Below are 20,416 nucleotides of genomic sequence, written 5' to 3'. Positions count from 1 at the left end.
AAATTGACTGTAGGCTCATGATCTTGCACTAGATCTTGTGCACTTGTCTGCCAGATGCTTTTGCTTTTGTCAAGCTTAGGTTGAAAATGAAACAGGTGCTCCAGATATTATCAGAGGTAGCTAGAATCCACATGCAAAGCAGAGTAAATAAGAGCAGTGGCTCCTAAATTTAATGGGTCACAGACTCCTTTGAGAACCTGGTGAAAGCTATGGTGCCTATACACAGAGAAAAGTGCATCTGCAAAATTTTTTGCATGTAATCTTAGGAGGTTCAAAGGCTTGCTGGACTGCAAGAACCCTTGATCTATGGTTCACTGGCAATAAAAACTGGATAAAACAGAGTGAATTTTTATTTTGTTTCATGCTATTTTCTTGTTTCTGTGTGATTTACAAGTTGAAATCCTAAATTATCCTTTTTTTTCCCATACCTCTTACCCTCTTAAATCCCCAAACAGACCCTAGTTTTTGTATCTCTACAGATAAGTTTGCCTTGTAGTTGATGTAATACCAACATAGTAGAGATTTGAGGCAATTCCAAAAGGAATTGTCAGTGATGGCAAGTCTACATGGGAAGCCAGATTTAAAATCACTTACAGATAAATACTCTTCATAGCTTGCTGTTTGACCATTAAGAATTAAACATTTTTAACTAGCCTAATTTTGCTAGAATATGACACATAGCTTGCTGTGGTACTCCTCAGTTTTTATAAGGCATACCAGGCAGACATGGCAAAAAAAAAAAAAAAAAAAAAAAAAGGCAAGCCAGCTTTCAGTATTTTAGTTGTCCTCATTCTAGTCCGGGGAGGCCTACTTCAAAAGCTGGGTCTCAAAAGTCCTTAGCTTTTATCTAGAATAGACAACATGCTTGAGAAAGTTCCTTTAGTTTTTTGTTTCAGTTGACATTGACACACTGGGTCAGACTTGTCCCAAAGCACCATGTCTAAATGGCTTCCTTTATATGTTTCTAATTGGAATTCTTTCTCAGGAGGGTCAAATTAGAGCTCCTGAGATTGGAACTACAGCACCGGCAGTTGACAGCATCAGCTCAGTTCTACCTCTTGAGACATGTAAGACAGCCACTTAGAGTTTGTTCCTACAGACTCTTGACAAATGGCCCTACTCTGACTGTGTACCTATTAGACAGTTTTTGTTTTTCTTCTGGATCAGTGCCAAAACAATGGTTTTTCTTTAAGCACCTTGTTTCTGCTTTGTCCTCTTTGCCTTTGCCTTTTGTTTGCTGTGATTCAGTTTGTTCAAAAGCATTTGCTAATTTTCCTGTTTATGTATCATATCTAGCATACTTATGTGATGGTGCCTGGCTTAACCAACCTCCTGAATGTACTGACGTCTTAGGAAAATTCATTCAGCTTGAGTGAACAAAATAGAACTTTCAACAACTGAATTGTTCTGTTGGTCTGTTGATAATCTGTGATAGATTAGGTGATAATAATTGATATTGAACATTCACAACCAAAATTAATTGATTAGCAAAGACAGGGTATAACCTAAGACACCTTCAAAAGATTTATTGATTGTCTACCAGGAACCAAGACTTTTTAGAGATATGTTTGGTGCATTAATTTTAACCTTATTTCTGTAGCATTTTGGTGCACAGATTTTCTAGGATTCCATTTTGGGGAATTCTGAAACAGGAAGTTTTTATAAAGATTTTAAATTGTCTCATACATCTGAGTTCAGTTACTGGAATTTAAGTGCCTTACAGTGTCCTTTTAGAATCCTGTTGTTTTAAAGCCTGAGAAGTAATTTATGACTGTGAAAATTGAATGATAAATTGGAAACCGAGGTATGTGTTGCTTTTCCCCAATTGCCTGAGGGATAACAAGGGAGGTCAGACAACTTGTCTGTTTCTCTTTCTTGGTTTCTGTGATGTTCTTGTAGAAGAAGGAAAAGAATTGTTTCTAATAGTGGAAACCAGAGTGCCAAGTGACTCTTATCTTTAAGTACTGTAAAGTTTGATTAGATTTCTGCTCCCTTGACCAGAGTTGCTTAAGAAGGGAAACTTTAATATTATGAATATACTTAACATCATGAACATCTTCTCTGCCTTGCTTTAAATACCTTGGGTAATATCGGTTTCCTTTGTGGTCAGAAAGATCTAAGTATACGGAGGATAAATATAGAGACTAAGAGAGGGTATAATAGGATCATCTTTTTCCCCTTGCTGGTTAATGATACATTTGCCAGGTCCTTCTCCTGTCCACTAAAGAAGGACAGTATCTAAAAGATAGAATGGATTTCCTCTGATTGAAATCTCAAGAGTAGAGAAGTTAATTTAAAAGAGAAACTTTTGGTATACTTTGCTTAAGTTGACACACTTCGGGATTTTAATTCCTCACTTCCTTTTGATTTAAAGTCATACTTTCTCTCAAAATTACCTATTCATATAGAGAACTGGTAAACTTGAAACTGCAGTTCTTCTAAACACATATGTTTCATCTAGGAACATCATTAGGGAATATTGGGCTAGATCTAGTCAAACATTCAGTTAAGTGGAAGTTTAAAAAGCCAGCCTAGAAGTCAGAATTTTCAGTACAGACAATTCATTGTAATGAATACCTTCTTGTGCAGGCCGAGTTAGCATTATCTGCCAGATAGGAATCATTTTTAAAGTCTTGGCCTATATTGCCTGTCATAGTTAGATCAGATAAGAGCATAGTCATATGTCCAGAGCAAGTTTAGAAACATTAAAGATTCTAAGAATCAATGAGAGATTAGCCAACTTTGAAGTAATTGAAAGGTAAGTCAGAGAATGTTGGTTTGTTTATCCCAAGAGTTCGAGATTTTATTTCCAATATATCTAGGATTCCTAGAGCTTCTTGGAACCGGTTGATACTAACTAAAGAATTTTTGATGTTGTTGCTAGATTTTGTTTTTCAGGAGAATTAAGAATTTTTAAAAAATCAGGTTACTGGGAAAAATATCTATATCTATCTTACATAAATTACTTCACCAACAAATTTTAGTAAATAACAGTAATACTGAGACTCTAATGGATATAAAATATTTTTTCTGTGGTTACTCAGTAGTTAAGGTAATTTATATTATTACAGAAGAGTTGATGAAGCAAATGCCAACTGTCTAGTGTGTCTGAGTAGAGACTTGAAATAGCAATTCTAGAAGGTTCTTTATAATTAGGAAGACATCATTCATTAGAACTTTTATTAATTTGTAAGTAAATTTCAGTGGGATAGAAATGACCCCTGTTAACATTCATATATTTTTTCACTGAGATAAAATTCACATAAGAAAAAATTAATCATTTTAATGCATATAGTCCAGTGGCATTTTGTATATTCACCATGTTGTGAAAACAATATATTATTTTTTACTAAGTACTAAATAATAACATCTATTGGCATTCTTAGAAACTACTTATGCCAAGTTAAAAACCTTTTGAAAAGATTTCAAATTTGTCTTTTTGCAGGTCATATCTAATTAATTTTCAACCAACCAAAATAGAAGTCAAGAAAGCAGGGATTAATATTTAATAACAGTTTCCCCTTGCATTTGCAGAGCTAGCACAATTGGAAATATTAAATTAATAAATGAACAGAGAGCATAATTTGCAATTTCAAAGCTTCAGTCAAGAAATACACTCTCAAGAGTAAACAATTGTATGATTTCACTTATATGTGAAATCTAAAAAACAAAACAAATGAATAAACATAACAAAACAGAAACACACTCATAGATACAGAGAACAAACTGGTAGTTGCCAAAGGGGAGAGGGTAGAGGGTAGGTGTAATAGATAAAAGAGATTGAGAGGTACAAACTTATAATTAAAGTAAATAAGTCACAGGCATGTAATGTACAGCATAGAAAATATAGTCACTAATATTGTGATAGTTTTGTATGGTGACAGATTGTAACTAGACTTATTGTGATGATCATTTGTAATGTATAAAAATACTGAATCACTATGTTGTAAACCTGAAACTGATAAAATATTGTAAGTCAATTATGCATCAATTTAAAAAGAGTGAAGAGTTTCTCAAGAAACTCAGTGACATTTTGGTGTATAGATCATCTTGAGATCTAAAATTAAGCATTCAGACAGCAAAATGGGAAGAATATAAATGTGTATATAATATATTCCAGTGTGGAAATTTGTCACTAGACATAAAGGCCCCAGTATCAAGTTTAATTCTTATAAAATAGTTGTTTCATACACTTTCACTTTAGAGGCAATTTTCCTATCTTTCATAACTGTTGATTCTATTAATGATAATTATTTTTGAAACATGCTGTTAAAATAAATTAGATAGCTGCAAGAAACTTTTCACCACATCTCTGTATTTCTTCTTCTTCTTTTTTTTTTTAACTCCCAGGCTGAAATAGAACTTCTTGCTATGTAACATCCCTGGGGTTTATTCAAAGTATAAATTTCCATTTTCTTGACAGTCTAGAAATTATGACCACAGTTTTTGCTCATCTCATAAGTACCCTTAGGAGGTATTACTTGATTAACTAGACAGGAGAGAACTGCCAAAGACCTTAGAAACTTAAGAAGCCTAATAGATTCTCATTTTAAGAATCGCAATGGGGCTTGACGGCTTTTAGAAAAGTCACAGAAAAATAGATCAGAATGTGATCATTCATAGTATTGCAGCTGGCCTCTGTGTGTCTGTACTTTCCTTATTTCAAAGTAATAGTAACCAATGTTTTTGAAGTAGCTTAGATAAATTAGAGACTGAGTGTGTGTGTTTACATTACACGTTCATTAGATGTTCATATAAAATTATTTCCAGCAAACAATCAATCCAAAACCTTTCATTAAGTGTGAAAACCAGAAATAGCCTCTTGATCGTTTATATGTATCTACATTATCATCCATCTAATCCTGTAGAACAGTGGGCTATTATATGCTTCACATCATTTTTCATAAATGTATACATTACATCCATTAAAATCCTAATTATTTAAGAAAGAAGCTGCAAATAAAATAAAATATAGGTAGCACTGAGCCAGATACTTCACAATGATCTCAATTCAACATCCATATAGATGTCTGATTTTCTGTGTTTTGTAGACTCATTTGTACTTAGCAACTCCCAACCTCAGTGACATAACATATGGCTTATGGCTTACAATCAGAACTGTGTATGTTGCCAATGTCATAATTTTTAGATTGTAAGTTCCCCTGGGCAGAGATTATATTTTATTAATGATATTTAAAATCACCTCAGTGCACAGCACTGTCATGCACTTCAGTTGGCTCAATTAATATCAATTGATGAACATTTAAGAATAGTGTAGTTTTCCATATATTTCAATATTTAATTGCTGAAATTTAATATATATTAAATTATTCAGTATTTTTTAACTTCTGTATAATGATGGCAAATGTCCCAGTAGGAAATAATTTCTGAAATGACACATGGTCACTGTCTATTGACAATTAATGAATTTATTGCCAAAGTGATTCTACATTTATAGAATACTTTCTGTATACAAGCACTGTGCTGGAAAGGAAGGCTACAAAAATAAATAGGGAGCTGATGCTTTTGGAGTGTATGTGGAAGTTGAGGTTGAAGCTATTTCAGAGGGGCAGATATGATAATACAAATAAATGTGCTGTTATAATAAACTGTTGTGAGGGAGTAATCAGTTGATTTATTTTGTGTGTTTTTGAAGAAAGACTTCAAAGAGGAGGTGAAGTGAAGATGTATGAAAATATGCAAGGTAGAGAAGGGGGAGAAGAGAAGTGGGTGGGAAGAAGATTCCAAAAGAGTGAGAAGCATTAGCCAAGACATGGGGGCATGAGTATCTGTGAAATGGTGAAGGCTGGTGCAGCTTCACCCCCAAGTGTGGGTGGAGGAGGGGCAGCAGAGGAAACTGGTCAAAGGTCAAAGCAAGAGTGTAGAATGTCCTTGAATACCATGCTGCAGGGGGGTGATAAGGGGCCACCAAAGCTTGGAAAGTAAGGGAATGACAAGATCAAAACTGTAGATGAGAAATAATTATTGCAACAGTATGGAGGATGCATTGGAACCAGGCAAGATGGTGGCAGGGATATAGCTGGTGAGCTCCTGGAAGAGCAGGGGCAGTGTGAGTAGAGACCAAGTGACAGACTCAGGAGACATTTTATGAGTGGTGACAGATAAATAGGCATCCAAGAGACTTTCGTTTTTTCTAATTTGGGCATCTGGCAAGATTGTAGAATAGAAATTTGTTTCAAATAAATTGATTTTGAAGTTCTTTTATAAAGGTAACAATAAGCTACTCTTTTTTGCATGTTAAGTAATACTTAGGATTAATTACAAAAAATGTATAAGTAAAATCAACCTCTTCGAATTTTAAAATATTGTTATTAAATCATTTCTGTAACTTCAATTTTTTATCTGGAAAATTATGTGGTTTGGTTTAAGAACTAAATGATCATTAAGATTTGCTAAAGTTTTAAATTCTGTTACTATAAATTTCTGTTGATCTAGTTTGTTTGAACTGAAACATTCCCGTAGTAGAACAGTAATAGTAAGAACTGGTATGAAGTTCAATTTTTTTTTTTTTTGTATTTTTTTTAATTAAATCACTCATAATTGAAATTTTTATTTTATATACAAGGAATTAGCATTGTTTCTGCATAAGGTAGATGTGCTGGACTATCCATTCAAGGACGTTCACTTAATCCAACTTGATGAAGCTGATATCCTTCGCGTACTGGCGGAAACACTGGCGGCACATACTGAGGCCGTATTTCCGGATCAGATCGTGCTGGTTTGAGCAGACGCGGCAAGAGCGAGAACACTGGCCGAATTTTCTAGGGTGGCTCCAGTACAGCTGCTGGTGACCCGTCTTGCTTCCTCGGATGCAACGAGGCAAAAGCTTTTTTTTTTTTTTTTTTTGTATTTCTTGATACCTTATCTCTACAGTGTTTATTTTCACTTTAATTTACACTCCCATACGCTTTTAAAACTGCCTAGGAAGTGAGGAAGCTTGTCCTAACAACCAGTTTAAAAAGGATTCGTGTCTTCTGACCTCTGTTAAAGAAAAAAATATTCATGACACTGTTAAAAACTGTAGGACAGACTTTATTCAGGAGACTATTGAGATAGGTATAAGGACCACTGCAATGGAGTTTTGCAGTGGGAGAGAGATTGGAGTCAGCTCCATGCACAACAAGGAAAAGTGGGGACTTATAGCCAAGGTGCAGAGTGGAAGCCACCAGGTAGAAATTACTAAGAAACCTCAGGCTTAAGAGGAGTTCTGGCTCAAGTGAACAAACAAGATTCTTGTTAAAGGCAGGGCTGAGTGATCCCACATCGCCTGGCAGATCAGATATTGAAGGTGATCAGATATTGAAGGTGATCAGATATCAAAGATGGGGGATTCTGGCTAAGCCAACTTAGCATGATTCTTGCTAAAATGGGACAATGCAGAGAAGAACATGGAACCCCAAAGTTGAGGCCTACTGGAAAAAGAGGTCAGAAGAGCTTGCCTTAAGTTTGGTTATGAGAAGAATCTTTGTCACCTCTTAGCTCAGAGTTCTTGACCTGCTATCTACTATGATAAAAATAACTTCTTGCAACCTGGATAACCTTTCAAGCAATCCATTGATAGAGGTAACACATTCTCATTGTAAGACTGATTTTTTAAAATATACAAATAGTAATACTCTACTGCATTTTTCAATGGATTATCAGTACAGATTTAATACAGGATGGATTAAAGGAGGAAAAAAACCCTAATTACAAATACTGTCTGCAAACAAACATTTGAAAGCAGTTTCTCCTTAACCAGTTTTCCTGGTGCAGGACTCAGAGGAGTGAGCAATTCCCTTGGGGTCTTGTACAGGCTCACAGTGAGCAAAGTGAAGACTCTTTTTCTAATGTTAGTGGGTCTTCAATGGGTAAGCCCAGAGCCTCATGTCAGGTCTCCTTAGGTTGGAAAAGAGGACCGGATTTCACTGATTTAGTGTTAATCTGTGAATGTTTGCAATTTAGAAGCCTGCATCTAAATTCTGTTCATCATTGGACATTTAAAATTGAATAATAAGCTAAGATGTAGACTCGGATTATAATCAGGAAAATGCAGGTAAGAAATGCAAATATTGCCAAGGATTTCTAAGTGCAGGTTATTCTACCCTCTCTCTTGCCATGGCTTACACTAATAACAGAGTACTGTGATCCTGTCTAGGGCCACACAGTTTGAGGCTTAACACAGTTTTCCTGGTCCTCATTCCAGTCTGTGTTAGGCCTCTCTGAAGTTCTTTATTTCCGGTATATACACAGGTTTGGTCTGAAGACATTAGCAGATTCCAGGGACACATTGGCTCAACCTTCTTCAGCCCAGTAGTTACGCAAGTATAAAATTTGGAGGTCATTAATTGAAATGAAATAATGGGAAATGAGAAAAGGAAACTCCATATTCTGCAAGAATGGAAACCAACTTCTCTGTCTTGAAGGGAAATTGCTGGAGGGGGACATGGACTGCATCACGGCTGCCTCTTGACAGCTTCACCTTGGAGAGACACAAATTAAATCCTTTCAGTTGCTGTTTTGAAGCTAAAAGTGTTTGACCGCTTCAGCCCCTGAATGGTGTTTAAGGAATAAAGAGAAAAGAGCAGGAAGTTCTAATTGGCAAATTACTCCTTGTTATTTAGTTTGGCTTCCAAGTTGGAAATTCCAATAATGAGGAGCTTTGTGGGACTTGCCCTTGAGCAGAACCAGGGGGCTTTTTGTTCAATTACTATTTAATGTGAAGATATTCAAGAAACATATTGTAGCATTTAAGCCATCACTTTCTATTAAACAAATATTGTCATATAATGATTTTTAAATCTCTCTCCATGGATGCTTTTATGATTCTGAACCATCTAAGTGAAGTGTAAATTGCAAATAAGACATAAATGGATTTTTCTTGTTACATGGTATTTATAGGGGTGTTATTACTTAATGACAGTTTCTCAAAATGTTAGAAAAATGTATGTTTACGGTTGTCTTAACTACATCATGGTTATTCTAATCCTGATTAGAAAAAAAACGCAAAAGATTTTTTAACAGTCATTCTAAACTGGATTTACAGCAGGATGAACATTTCCTTTTGATGTTAATATTTCAGAATGTTAATGAAGAATTTATTTGATTATTTACTTAATAAGTTACAAAAGATTTTTTGACATTGGTCTTGACTTACATACTTAAATTAAAAAAAAAAAAGAGTGTCAATTTGCAGAATTACCTTACAGACTAATTAGTATTACTGTAGGATGTAAGGTTAATTCATATTTGGAAAAAAACAAAATGATTTTAAAAATATATTTTTCACTTTCTACCATGATGGTACCTCTGAATTTTAATATTTGATCTTGTCAAATGTTATAGAAGGAATGAAGTAAAGGATTAGAGTTTTGCTCAGTGAAAGGCAACTTTAAGAATAAATGCGTGTATTTTTTCATTAAACTTCATGGCTACATCATTTAGATAAATAAAAGCTAAGATTTTAGTTGAACGCTTCTGTTAACTTTTATTGCATAGATAGGGTTGTTGGATTTTAGAGGAGAAAGAGACCTTTGCTTTCTTGATTATTGGAATTTTCCATATTCACTTAACAGTTTGTTACTTGGCTAAAGGATTTTATGGCATCAATATTACTTGAAACAATCATGCAGTTAAAATGACTGCATTAATTACCAGTTTCCTTTTTACAATCAAATGTCTCACACAGGAACAATTCATATAATGCTTTTGGAAATGCTAATGACTCCTGAGGTACTAATCTTGCCTCCTTTCTGAATACTTACAAAATAGTGTCTCCCCAAGTGGGCCATGGACTTATCCTGTGTTGTGAAGTGCTACACAGAAGTGTCAAGCTGGTAAATGGAATAGCTTTCTGATGAGATGTGAGTCTGAAATTTTTTCCCAAACGTGTTTGGCTTCACTGATCAAAAAGAATGAAATAGCTTTTTTTTCCCCTCCCAGTATTTTAATTTCTCTAAATTGGAGCATATATTTGAAAGCAGTGATAACAATCAAAAGTGCTTCAGCATGTGGCTTTTTCTTTCAGATGCACGTAGGACAAATGTGCTTATTGATTAATGAGTTCAGCTCTTTTAATTTGATGAAAAATTATACTAAGCAGATTTTTTTTTGAGCGCCTACTAAATTTGGAGTATTGTAACAAGTTGTGATTTTGGAGTTGATGCAGAAGAGGCAGGGGCCATGTCACTGAAGCATATGTATGACTTCCAGAGCAGATCAAATTATTTCCTATAATCTGATGAAGTATAATGTGATTAGCCTGTGATTAACCCTCCCTTTTAAAACCCCTTTAGGCTACCCTTTTTTGCTGGTAGTTTGGAAATGGATTGGAAGGGCATCAGATTCTAGATGGGGAAATGGTTAGAAGGATATTGCCAGTGGTCTAGGTAGCAGATGACAGAGGCCTAAATTAAGCCAGTGAGCCAGTGGATCTGAAGAGGAAGGGGGAGATTCTCCAGTTTTTAAGAAATAGGTTGATTGTTGACTGATTAATTTGAGTAGTGAGGTGAGTGTTTTATACAGGATATTGAACTTTAGAACTAGAATTTTGTGGCAGAAACTGTTATTTGTTTAAATGCTTATTTTCATGGATGGTTCTAGGTTATTCTTTCAGGCTTATTGTGACAATTTTACCGAATGTCTAAAATTGCAAAAAGGGACATGTTTAATGTTCTTTCCTGCTTAAAATTCTTTAACAAATTCTCATTCCATTAGATTAATGCTCAACCCAATTTTTTAACATGGTATAGTAGCTATCTATTACTGTGTTAGCAAATTACCCCAAAGCTTACTGGCTAGAAGGAACACACATTTATTATCTCACAGTTTCTCTGGGCCAGGTGTCCAGGTGTGGGTGATACTGATTCATGGTCTCTCACGAGTCACAATCAAGGTGCCAGCCAGGGCTGCAGTCGTTTCAAGACACAACTTGGAGAATTTACTTCCAAGCTCACTCATGTGAGCCTCAGAGGACATGAGGGCCTCTCCAAAGGACTGCTTCATGACATGGCACATGGTTTTCCTTCAGAGTGAGAGATGGTTGAGTGACCCAGAGGGAGAGGCAGCACCTAAAACAGAAGCCACAACCTAGTCTTGGAAGCAACAGCCCATTGCTTTTGCTGTATAGCCATATCTCATTCTATTGAGCTTCGAGATACTTTGGTTTTTACAAATTGAAGGTTCATGGCAACCCTGCATCAAGCAAGTCTACTGGTGCATTTTTCCAACAACATTTACTTACTTTGTGTCTCTTTTTCACATTTTGGTAATTCTTGCAATATTTCAAACCCTCTACCAGCAAAAAGATTAAGACTCACTGAAGGCTCAGATGATGGTTAGCATTTTTTTAGCGATGAAGAATTTTTAAATTAAGGTATGTACAATTGTTTTTTTAGACATAATGCTATTGCACACTTAATGCCCTATAGTATCGTGTAAATATAACTTTTATATGCACTGAGAAACCAAAAAATTTGTGTGACTTACTTTATTGCACATTTGCTTTATTACGGCTGTCTGGAACCGAACCTGCAGTATCTTTGGGCTATGCCTGTACACTATTCATTAAAAGTGAAGCAGTAATTCAGTTCATATTCAAGAGCTGAAAGCTACACAGCTGAGGAACTTTGTGGCCTTGTCAGAGGCTGCCTACCACACGTGGCTTACCTCATCTGGACCCTAACTACCTGGCTCTGCAGTTGTGTGCCGTGCCAGGTTTCCATTCACACTAGACTTCAGCCAAATCAAACTTCCTTCATTTCTGAAATGCTCCATGCTCTCTCTTGCCTCTAGACTGTCTCCTCTTTGCTTGGCTAACTCGCATGTGTCTGTAGATTCCAGCTTAAGTACACTTCCTCAGGAAGCATTTCCTGACTACTGTTTCCCAATTCCCCAATTCCCCAAATTAAAGTAAGAACTCTTGCTCCATCTTCAATTTTAACATGTGTCAGACTTTAAGATTATTGAATTTTTAATAGTGTGCCATTTCTGCCAACTATAAGCTATATCCTTAACAATAGGGCTTCTGCCTGGCACAATACTAGATACTTACTAATATTTGCTGAATGAATAACCAATTGAATACCAAGATGCATAAGAGATGGTCAACGTGATCAGCAAGTTTATGGTGCCATATATATGGATCTATCAGGAAGCCACTAAGTGTAACTTCCTCTGAATACATTTTATTAAGCTATATCTCAAGTTTGTTGCTAAAAAAATCCAGTTTATATTTTATATAACTTTAGTCTATTTTCTTCTCTCATTTTTATGACCTAATATGTAGACCTGTGATGCAGATTTAAATTGGAATTCAGAGGAAAAGATTAAGTAAAAAAAGCTTCAATTGTTTGGCAGAAACCAGTCCTTGATTTGACTTAAACTGTCCTCACTTGTTTTCAAAGTTGATAGCCAGCTATGCCAAGAATCAAAAAGAATTTAGTTTGAGCATGGTATATTTGCTTCCAGTCTGGGTAGAGTCTTAAGTGGTTTTAAAATTTTTGCATTGAAAATGTGGATGTAATGGTTTGTATTTCCTGGCTTCACAATTGGGACAAATTTATGGGATTATGCATTTCTTTTTTAATTAAAAAAATGAGCACAGATTCTTTTTAGTGAGTGAACACAATACTAAGCAGTGCAGCAAGAAAGAATTAATGGATTTTAACTTCTTCAAAGAGTAGTCTCTCTGTACCTTAGTCATTTCTTCAATTCCTACTCATTCCTCAGTCCCATATAACCCATCTCCTACCTCCATGTCTTCACAGAGAAATTTCTTCTGGCAAAGCTCACAACACTAGCTTACGGCCCTATGCAGGGGGCTTTGGATGCTCATCTAGTTGAAATTTCCTGCTGCGTTTCACTCTTGATCACCACCTCTTTTTTGAAACTCTCCTTCCTTGGGTGTTTCAGGAGCACTCTCTTGGTGGTGGTGGTGGTTCTACTTCTTTTCTCCCTTTTTCTTCTTCTGTTTTATTTATTTAATTGCAATTTCTTCTCAGCTGTCTTGCTGAGCTCCTCTTTGTCTACTCTTTAAGGAGGACTCTACAAGTTCTATTTTGACTCTCCATTTCTTCTTGGTCTACAGAAGATTCCTTTACTTGCATCGTATCTGCTGTCTATATCCTGACGACTTCAAGTCTCCAGCTGAGATTCTTCTCATACTTTTATTTCCAACCTCTACTGACCTTTCCACCCAAATGTTGTGCAAGCACCTCAAACTCTAAACTTGCTTCTCTGCACCATCTTGCTTGTCTTAGTTGATGGCTCTATCACAGCCACCCAGTTCACACAATGATTCTAGCTTCCATTGTCCACTCTTTCATGAAATTATTTAATTACCAAGTCCAGGTGATTTTTACCTTCTAAATATGTGGTTCTCAACCTTTTTCTCACCCAAACACCTAAAAGTTATGACATGCTTATAGATGTCACTAATAATAGGTCACAGTATCAGTGATTCTCATTTGAAATGGGAGTGCACTCCTTGGGGGAATTCCTTAGAGGGAGGGGAGGGGCCACAGGTAGTTTGAAACAGGCCTCTGCATGGTTCTAATAGTCTCCAGAGATTGAGAATTGCTGTCCTAAGCATTGTGGGAATTAGATGCTCTCTTGCTAGCAGAAGCTTCTGTTTTAGTTCAAGCCCTTAGTCTCTACTTGATGACTGGAATACCATTTCACCTTCAGTCTAACCTATCTTTTACATAGTTGCCACGGTAATTAACTAATATAAAAACCTATCATCTCCGCTTAAGACTTTTAAAGGCTCGCCATTACCCATAAGAAAATAAAAACAAGTGCTACAGTCCTGCTTCTGTCTTCCTTTCCAGTTCTCTGCCTCTCATTTAATCCATAGCCTTGTGGAACTTGTCCTCTCTGAGCATCTCTTTTTCTCATCTTCATGCTTCCCTTTATCTGAAGTATTCTTTCCTTTATTTGGCTGACAGTTACTCATCATTTAATGCTCATATCTTTCAAAAAACATTTCCTGACTCTCATCTCTCTCCCCACAGTCTTCCCAAGATCAACGTGTTCTATGTGTTCAGTGTGTGCACATAGAATTCTGTGAAAATTGAAATCATCGCACATGCCATAGTTCAAGGTTACTATATTTTTATTTTCTTTCCATTGGCTGAGTTTCTTGAGGTTAAAGACCATGCTTTGTTCATCTTTAGCTGTAGGTTCTACATTGTATCTCTACATGTTCATAAATGTTTGTTGAAGGAAAACGTGATTAATAGATTTAAGCAGTTTACCCATTTTTTCACTTAAAAAATGTATTGCATACCTACTGTGTGCCAACCATCACTCTGCACACAGATTTCTATAGCAGTAATTTTTTAAAAAGGTAAAAACATTCCTGTCTATGTAGATTTTACATTATTTTGCTAATACAGGTTAATATTTTAATAAACATTGATAGTTATATAAACATTTCGATAAGAAGAGACTTTCCTGATAAACATTAAACAAGTTAGGCTTTTTCTTGGTGACTAATTGAATCTTTGCCAATTATTTTCTTAATTTGTACTTTGGATATTTTTTCCTTCAACATTTCCTCATGGGCAAGCATTTATTAGGTGGAGTTATGAAAAAAACCCTGTAAGTCATAATAGCAAATACTAATTAGTATTGGATGATAGTAAAAAGTAATATTAAAATAGGATCTAGTGTTTCAGTTAAATTTTAACTTCCATTACTCGGGTCACAGCAATAAACCTTTCTTTAATATCATATAATTACAAGATGTATTATTTCTCCAACATTCACACAAATTAAGGTTGTAAAATTAGTTTACTTATGGATATTTTATTCTAAATATCATATCAAGAGAGAGAGGAATTATGTCTTTGAAAGTAAGATTGTAGAACAGACATGTTGATAGGTCCATGGCTCTAGCCTAATGGTAGATGCTGTTCTAATTAATATTATAAATGGCTCTTTATTAAAATTTGTCTTTCTAAACAATGGAGAATATAGTCATTTTCAGGAGGAAAAAGTCAGGTCTACAAATCAAGTATTTCATTAGGAAAAATGTAAATGAACATGTAACACTAATACTCTTATTTTTGTGGCATGATATTTCACCATGAATTAATCCTCACAGCTCTAAATACTACTATTCAGTATTTTCAAGTGGAAAAATCAAAACAGAGCATATTTCAACAAAGTAATGGCAGATCCTGGAAGGTTTAAAGAATTATGTTATTAGAAGAGGATTTTAAAGTTTTCGTTTCCACTCTCACATTGCCTAAAAATGAAAAAAAAACAAAACCCGTATATCATTAATTCCTTATTTTAAGAGGATAATGAATAACCCCCCCAAATGCACTCCAACATATCAGAATCTTTATTTTGGCTCCATAGGTTTTCCTAATAGCTAATCAAAATTTCTTCTTTTACTTGAAAAAAACAGATTCTAGGATTAAATTAATGTGATACGATTTATTTAAAATATGGCTATTGAGTCAAATTACCAAACTTTTTGAGATTTTATTTAAATTAAAATTCTTTTACATATTGTCAAGAATGAAAGTGGGTAATAGCAAATTTGAGATAACACCCTTATTTCATACCTACCAGTCATAGCCGATCCAACAGCATTAGGTTACAAGAAGTTAGTTCTTCCAAGAGTGTTGGAAGTAGCCTCTTTGAAAATTTTTCTTCAGAATCTGGGAGCAAAATTGCAATAAGAAACTAAAACTAGAGAGAGAGAGAGACTGTAGACTATTTAAAATCTAATGACTTTTCCTTCCTGACATACTGCTGCTCGAATGAGCACCAACTGTTGTTTCTCTATCTGACTCTGTTTATCAATGTATTTGTGAACTATCCATCTCTTTACCCAACTTCTTTTTTCTTTTTTTAGATCTGGTTTTTTTAATCTTAAAAACTCACTGACACTTTTCAGCACTATTGGTCTCCAAATCTAGTTCTGATGAACTTAATTAGTGATCTTTATCTCTTTCAAAAGATAGTGCTCCTTCCTATCTGATCCCATGGTGGCTTGGTACTAAGGGAGAGCTGGAGGCATCACTCTGTCTCTTTGTCTTCCATTAAATGATGTCACTGGCACATGTGCTGACATTGTCCGGCAGAGTCATGTGCTCCCCATCTGGCACTGCAATGTGTCTGGCTTTGCGTGGCCACTATTCACACACTCTGGCTGAGCTCCTGGTGAAGGTGCAGGTGAGGAAAGCTGGCTTCTGTGATGGATTTGCCTTGGTATGTGCTGTCTTGCCTTTCCATGTGCACCCCACTCTTCATCTCCCAAATACAGATTATATCTGGATGATGATGTGTAAGAAGGATTTTACTGCCCTCATTGGCTCTATCTTTCATCTCCCTGTACTGTTCTTATTATAGACTCCCCTCATCTTTTTTTCTGTGTATATTCCCATTAAATACTCGTAAAATATGTGGTATTAAAAAACAAAATATATGCCTACCAAAGATAATCTGATTAATTCAGACAGTGAATACAGCAGTATATATATAACTGAAAAATTGTGCTCTACGCTGGAATTTGACACAACATTGTGAAATGACTATAACTCAATAAAATTGTAAAAAAATACAGCAGTATATTTAACATTTTATTCGGAATAATCTTGCTTTCAGTCATCTTTCACAATTCAGGCACCTAGTATCAGTAAGGCAGTAGAGCAGCACTGTCCATTGAAAATACAATGCTAACCACCTGTGCAACTTAAAATTTCCTGATAGCTACACTTAAAAAGGTAAAAAGAAACAGATGGAATTAATTTTAATAGCATATTTTATTTAACCTAGTGTATCCAAAATATTCTTTTCAACCATCAAAAACATTACTGAGAAGGGGAGTGGTATAGCTCCATGGTAGACCACATGCTTAGTATGCACAAGGTCCTGAGTTCAATCCCCAGTACCTCCATTAAGAATAAACAAATAAATAAATGAACCTAATTACCACTCCCCCTTGCCCCTCAAAAAACATTACTGAGATGTTCTCATTCTTTTTTTCATACTAAGTCTTTAAAAACAGCACAGCCACCTATCTCCTCTTAAGACCTCTTTGTTATATAAGGTTAAATGTGATTGTCTAATCAGATTTTATTGCCAAATAATCTAAAATAAGCCAAAAGATTGTTACAAATAGGGACTTCCATCACTTTTCAGCCTTTTGGCTAAGATCAAGTGAAATATGAACTTTCATTTGCTACCATTATGCTGCAACTCATCCCCAGAGCTTTTGTGCCTTGAGATATTAAGTCATGATGGTATGAAACTATCATGATTAGCAAGATACTTTAAATTATTTTTAGTGCTTTTTATATTATTTTTAAGTCTATTTTTGTATATGAATTATAAACTAATGGCTCACTAATATACAATTTATAAGTAAATATAAATATATTATGAATGCAGGTTCCAACTTGAAAGGGGTGCATGTTAAAAAATATTTGATGACCACTAGCATACAGGATAAAGTATAAATATTTCAACTATTTTTTGAGGTTTTTCTCCTTTGTCCACATATTAACCCCGTTGAAATCACCAATGCTTTCCCCCATGGTTCCTCTAAATTAAGACCACCAATGAAAACCAGATTCTCCTTCTTGTTTGCTTGAACACAACATTTTATTTCTCATATCCAGGATTTTGCTCAAGCTTACTTTCTTATTTGCTTCTCTCCTTCATCCTTTCAGCTTTAAAAATAACATTCATCCTACTGGATTCAGCACAATTCTTGCTTCCTGGACATCATACTTGAACGATCACTTTATCCTATCCTAGTATCTTCCTGGCATGAATTCTTACATATTTTTTCTGTGCCATTTATTTTGACATCTGTGTATAGACTATTATTATTATTATTATTAGTGTATGCTCTGTTTTCTCAACTAAATTTTAAGTATTTTGAAAGCAGGAACGTTATATGTCTTTTATGTGAAATTTTAGTGCCTATTACAGTGTACAGAGCTACATAATATTATATAACTAAATACTAGGTGGAAATAAAATTAAGATTTAGATACTTCTGTTCTTAACTTTAATTTTCTTCATCATTATGGCCTATCTTAGTCTCTGTGGTCTAGAGAGATTTTACTGATTATTGTGTATGTCTGTGGAAAGATGGCTTTAATAAAAAATTAATTGCTTTGTGAAGCCAAGGTATTTTCTGTTCTCTCATCTCATCCATGTTTGTTTGTTTTTTAATCCTTAAATAACGTTATGTTTGTAAGAGATAGGGACAATTCAGAGACTTTCCCTGAAGGGCTTAATAAACTTAGCCAACTCTGTACAATCTCCCATAACTTGTCATTTTAGTATGACAGTCCAGCAGGAATGGAAAAATATGGTGTGGTTTATTAGCAGAAATGCCACATGGTACAGGTGAAAAGATAACATTTGACATCTGTCAAGGGAATGGGACAAATTTCACAAATCAAAACCCAGCTTAGCCCAGGTGTCAGTGTCGTCACATCATATGATCACCATTTAACTCATATTTCACCTATGTTAATCATAAATTGTCCTCTCTGAAACATTTTTGTGTCATTTCTCTAGAACATTTTATTTTTTAGTTTTGAAGAAAATAAGAAGTTATTATATAATATATGTTAGATTTGAGCACAGCAATTGGGATTTGAGTGAAAAATTACACAAAAATTATATAAAATATTTGACAAAATAAAATAGTACAACTAAATAGGGGGAAAAGGGAGTTACTGTTTAATGCATATAGAGTTTCAGTTTTGCTAGATGAAAAGAGTTCTGGAGATGGATGGTGGTAATGATTGCACAAAAATGTGAATGGACTTAATGCCACTGAGCTATATACTTAAAAATGGTTAAGATATTATGTGTATTTCATCACAATTCCGAACAAAGCAAAAAAAAAAAAAAAAAAAAAGGAGGGGAAGATACAACTAAATAAAAACATGCTTTATTTCACTTATTCCCAAACTTGGTTGTACATCAAAAATCATCTGAAGAGTTTTCATAAAATGTGCACCTCCAAGCTCCCTTAGCCTTGGAATCTGTATTTTATACTCTCCCAATTTGGAAATCCTCTGCTCTCCCTGTTCCCAGTTTCACATGTAGTTATAGCACAGTGTGCTTCTTACAATGATTTTAAAGTTCTAAAAGTAATACTGGTCTGGGGCAGACAAGCCAGAAGGGAACTTGGATACAGCTTCTCTAATCCTCTCTTCTCCAAAAGAGGCTTTGGTGATTAGAAGGCAGACAGTCCCCTGAATCACCGTTTTGAGGTTTCCTGCAGTGTACGTACCATGGGCCCTTGTTTTAGTCCTACACTAATGTAAAGTCACTGATCTGCTCAGGGATGCACAGCAAGCTAGTAGCAGCTTCATCATGCCCAGTTCCCAGAACTAGCTTCACTGTCAGGCTAGGCTGGATGTTCCCTGGCCAAGGCTAAGCTCTTAGCCACAGATATTCAGTATGTTTCGGGCACAGAGAAGCCAAATACCATTTGGTATAGAGCCAACTGCAAAGCTAAGTCCCTACCATGATTTATTGGCAGAGATAGATTGGAGAGGTGGGGACTCAGTTGTTAGAATAGAATACAACATATCTTTAGATACTGGAGGAGGCATATCAGGGAATAATTTTGTCATTTCTTATTGTTTTTTGACAATTTCAATACTATTTAAGTTTATTTTATACAAGGTTTAAAATCACTTAACCTGAATAACGTAGAGTATGTGTGTTACCATACCTACCTTTTGTTTACACAGTTGTCTGGGAGTTGTGTTTAAGTCTGTGGTGTGGAAAGGATCAATCTACACTGTTCCCTACTCAAAAGCTGATTATGGTCACCACAACACCATCACGTTTAATAATATTTCTTTACTAACTAGATCCATCTTGCATATAGGTATATAATATAAATACATAATGTCTCACATAAAAGGAACTAACATTTACTGATTACTAAGTACCAAGTGATTTTCAGTTCACTTAGTCCTCATACCAGCCCTCGGAGGCTGGTTTTGCTGTCCTATTTTTTTTTTTTTTCTTTTACCAGTGAGGAATTTAAGGCTTAGAGAGTAACTTACTTGAGGTCACCCAAATAATGAATGATGGAGCTATGTTTCTGTGCCACATATGTCTGTATCCAAAATCAATGATTTTCCTACTTTAGCATACTGCTTCAACTAGAACTTACTTACGCATCAATAACTAATCCTCTCTTTGAGAACTGGAAAGAATAATGGACCAAATATGATTAAGCAATCTTGAGGTTTCATTATGCCTCATAAATGTTTAATTTAAGCAGCACATACTCAGGAATGAAAGCATGGTCCTAATGTGCAAATGTATCAAAGCACTTTAGAATATTTTATGGCTAGGAAATAATATGCTGCACCAATGAAATGTTCTGCCTGATCATGAGTGATTCTTATTCTGTACT

General features: G+C 35.2%; 2 protein-coding genes across 2 annotated transcripts in view; one reads left to right on the top strand and one right to left on the bottom strand.

Moving 5' to 3' along the window:
- Positions 1–20,416, top strand: part of COL25A1 (collagen type XXV alpha 1 chain) — a 418,027-nt gene that overhangs the window by 123,487 nt on the left and 274,124 nt on the right.
- LOC102522500 lies at positions 6,546–11,016 on the bottom strand. Its single transcript, XM_032494001.1, has 2 exons — positions 10,881–11,016; positions 6,546–6,888 (listed from the first exon to the last, which is right to left on the bottom strand). Exons 1-2 carry the CDS (start codon positions 11,014–11,016, stop codon positions 6,647–6,649), a joined length of 378 nt encoding a protein of 125 aa, XP_032349892.1. The 3' UTR covers positions 6,546–6,646.

The sequence above is a fragment of the Camelus ferus genome, chromosome 2, assembly GCF_009834535.1.
Source record: "Camelus ferus isolate YT-003-E chromosome 2, BCGSAC_Cfer_1.0, whole genome shotgun sequence".
Lineage (NCBI taxonomy): Eukaryota > Metazoa > Chordata > Mammalia > Artiodactyla > Camelidae > Camelus > Camelus ferus.
Note: the sequence above shows the minus strand (reverse complement) of the source record. Positions and strands in the feature narration are given on the sequence as shown.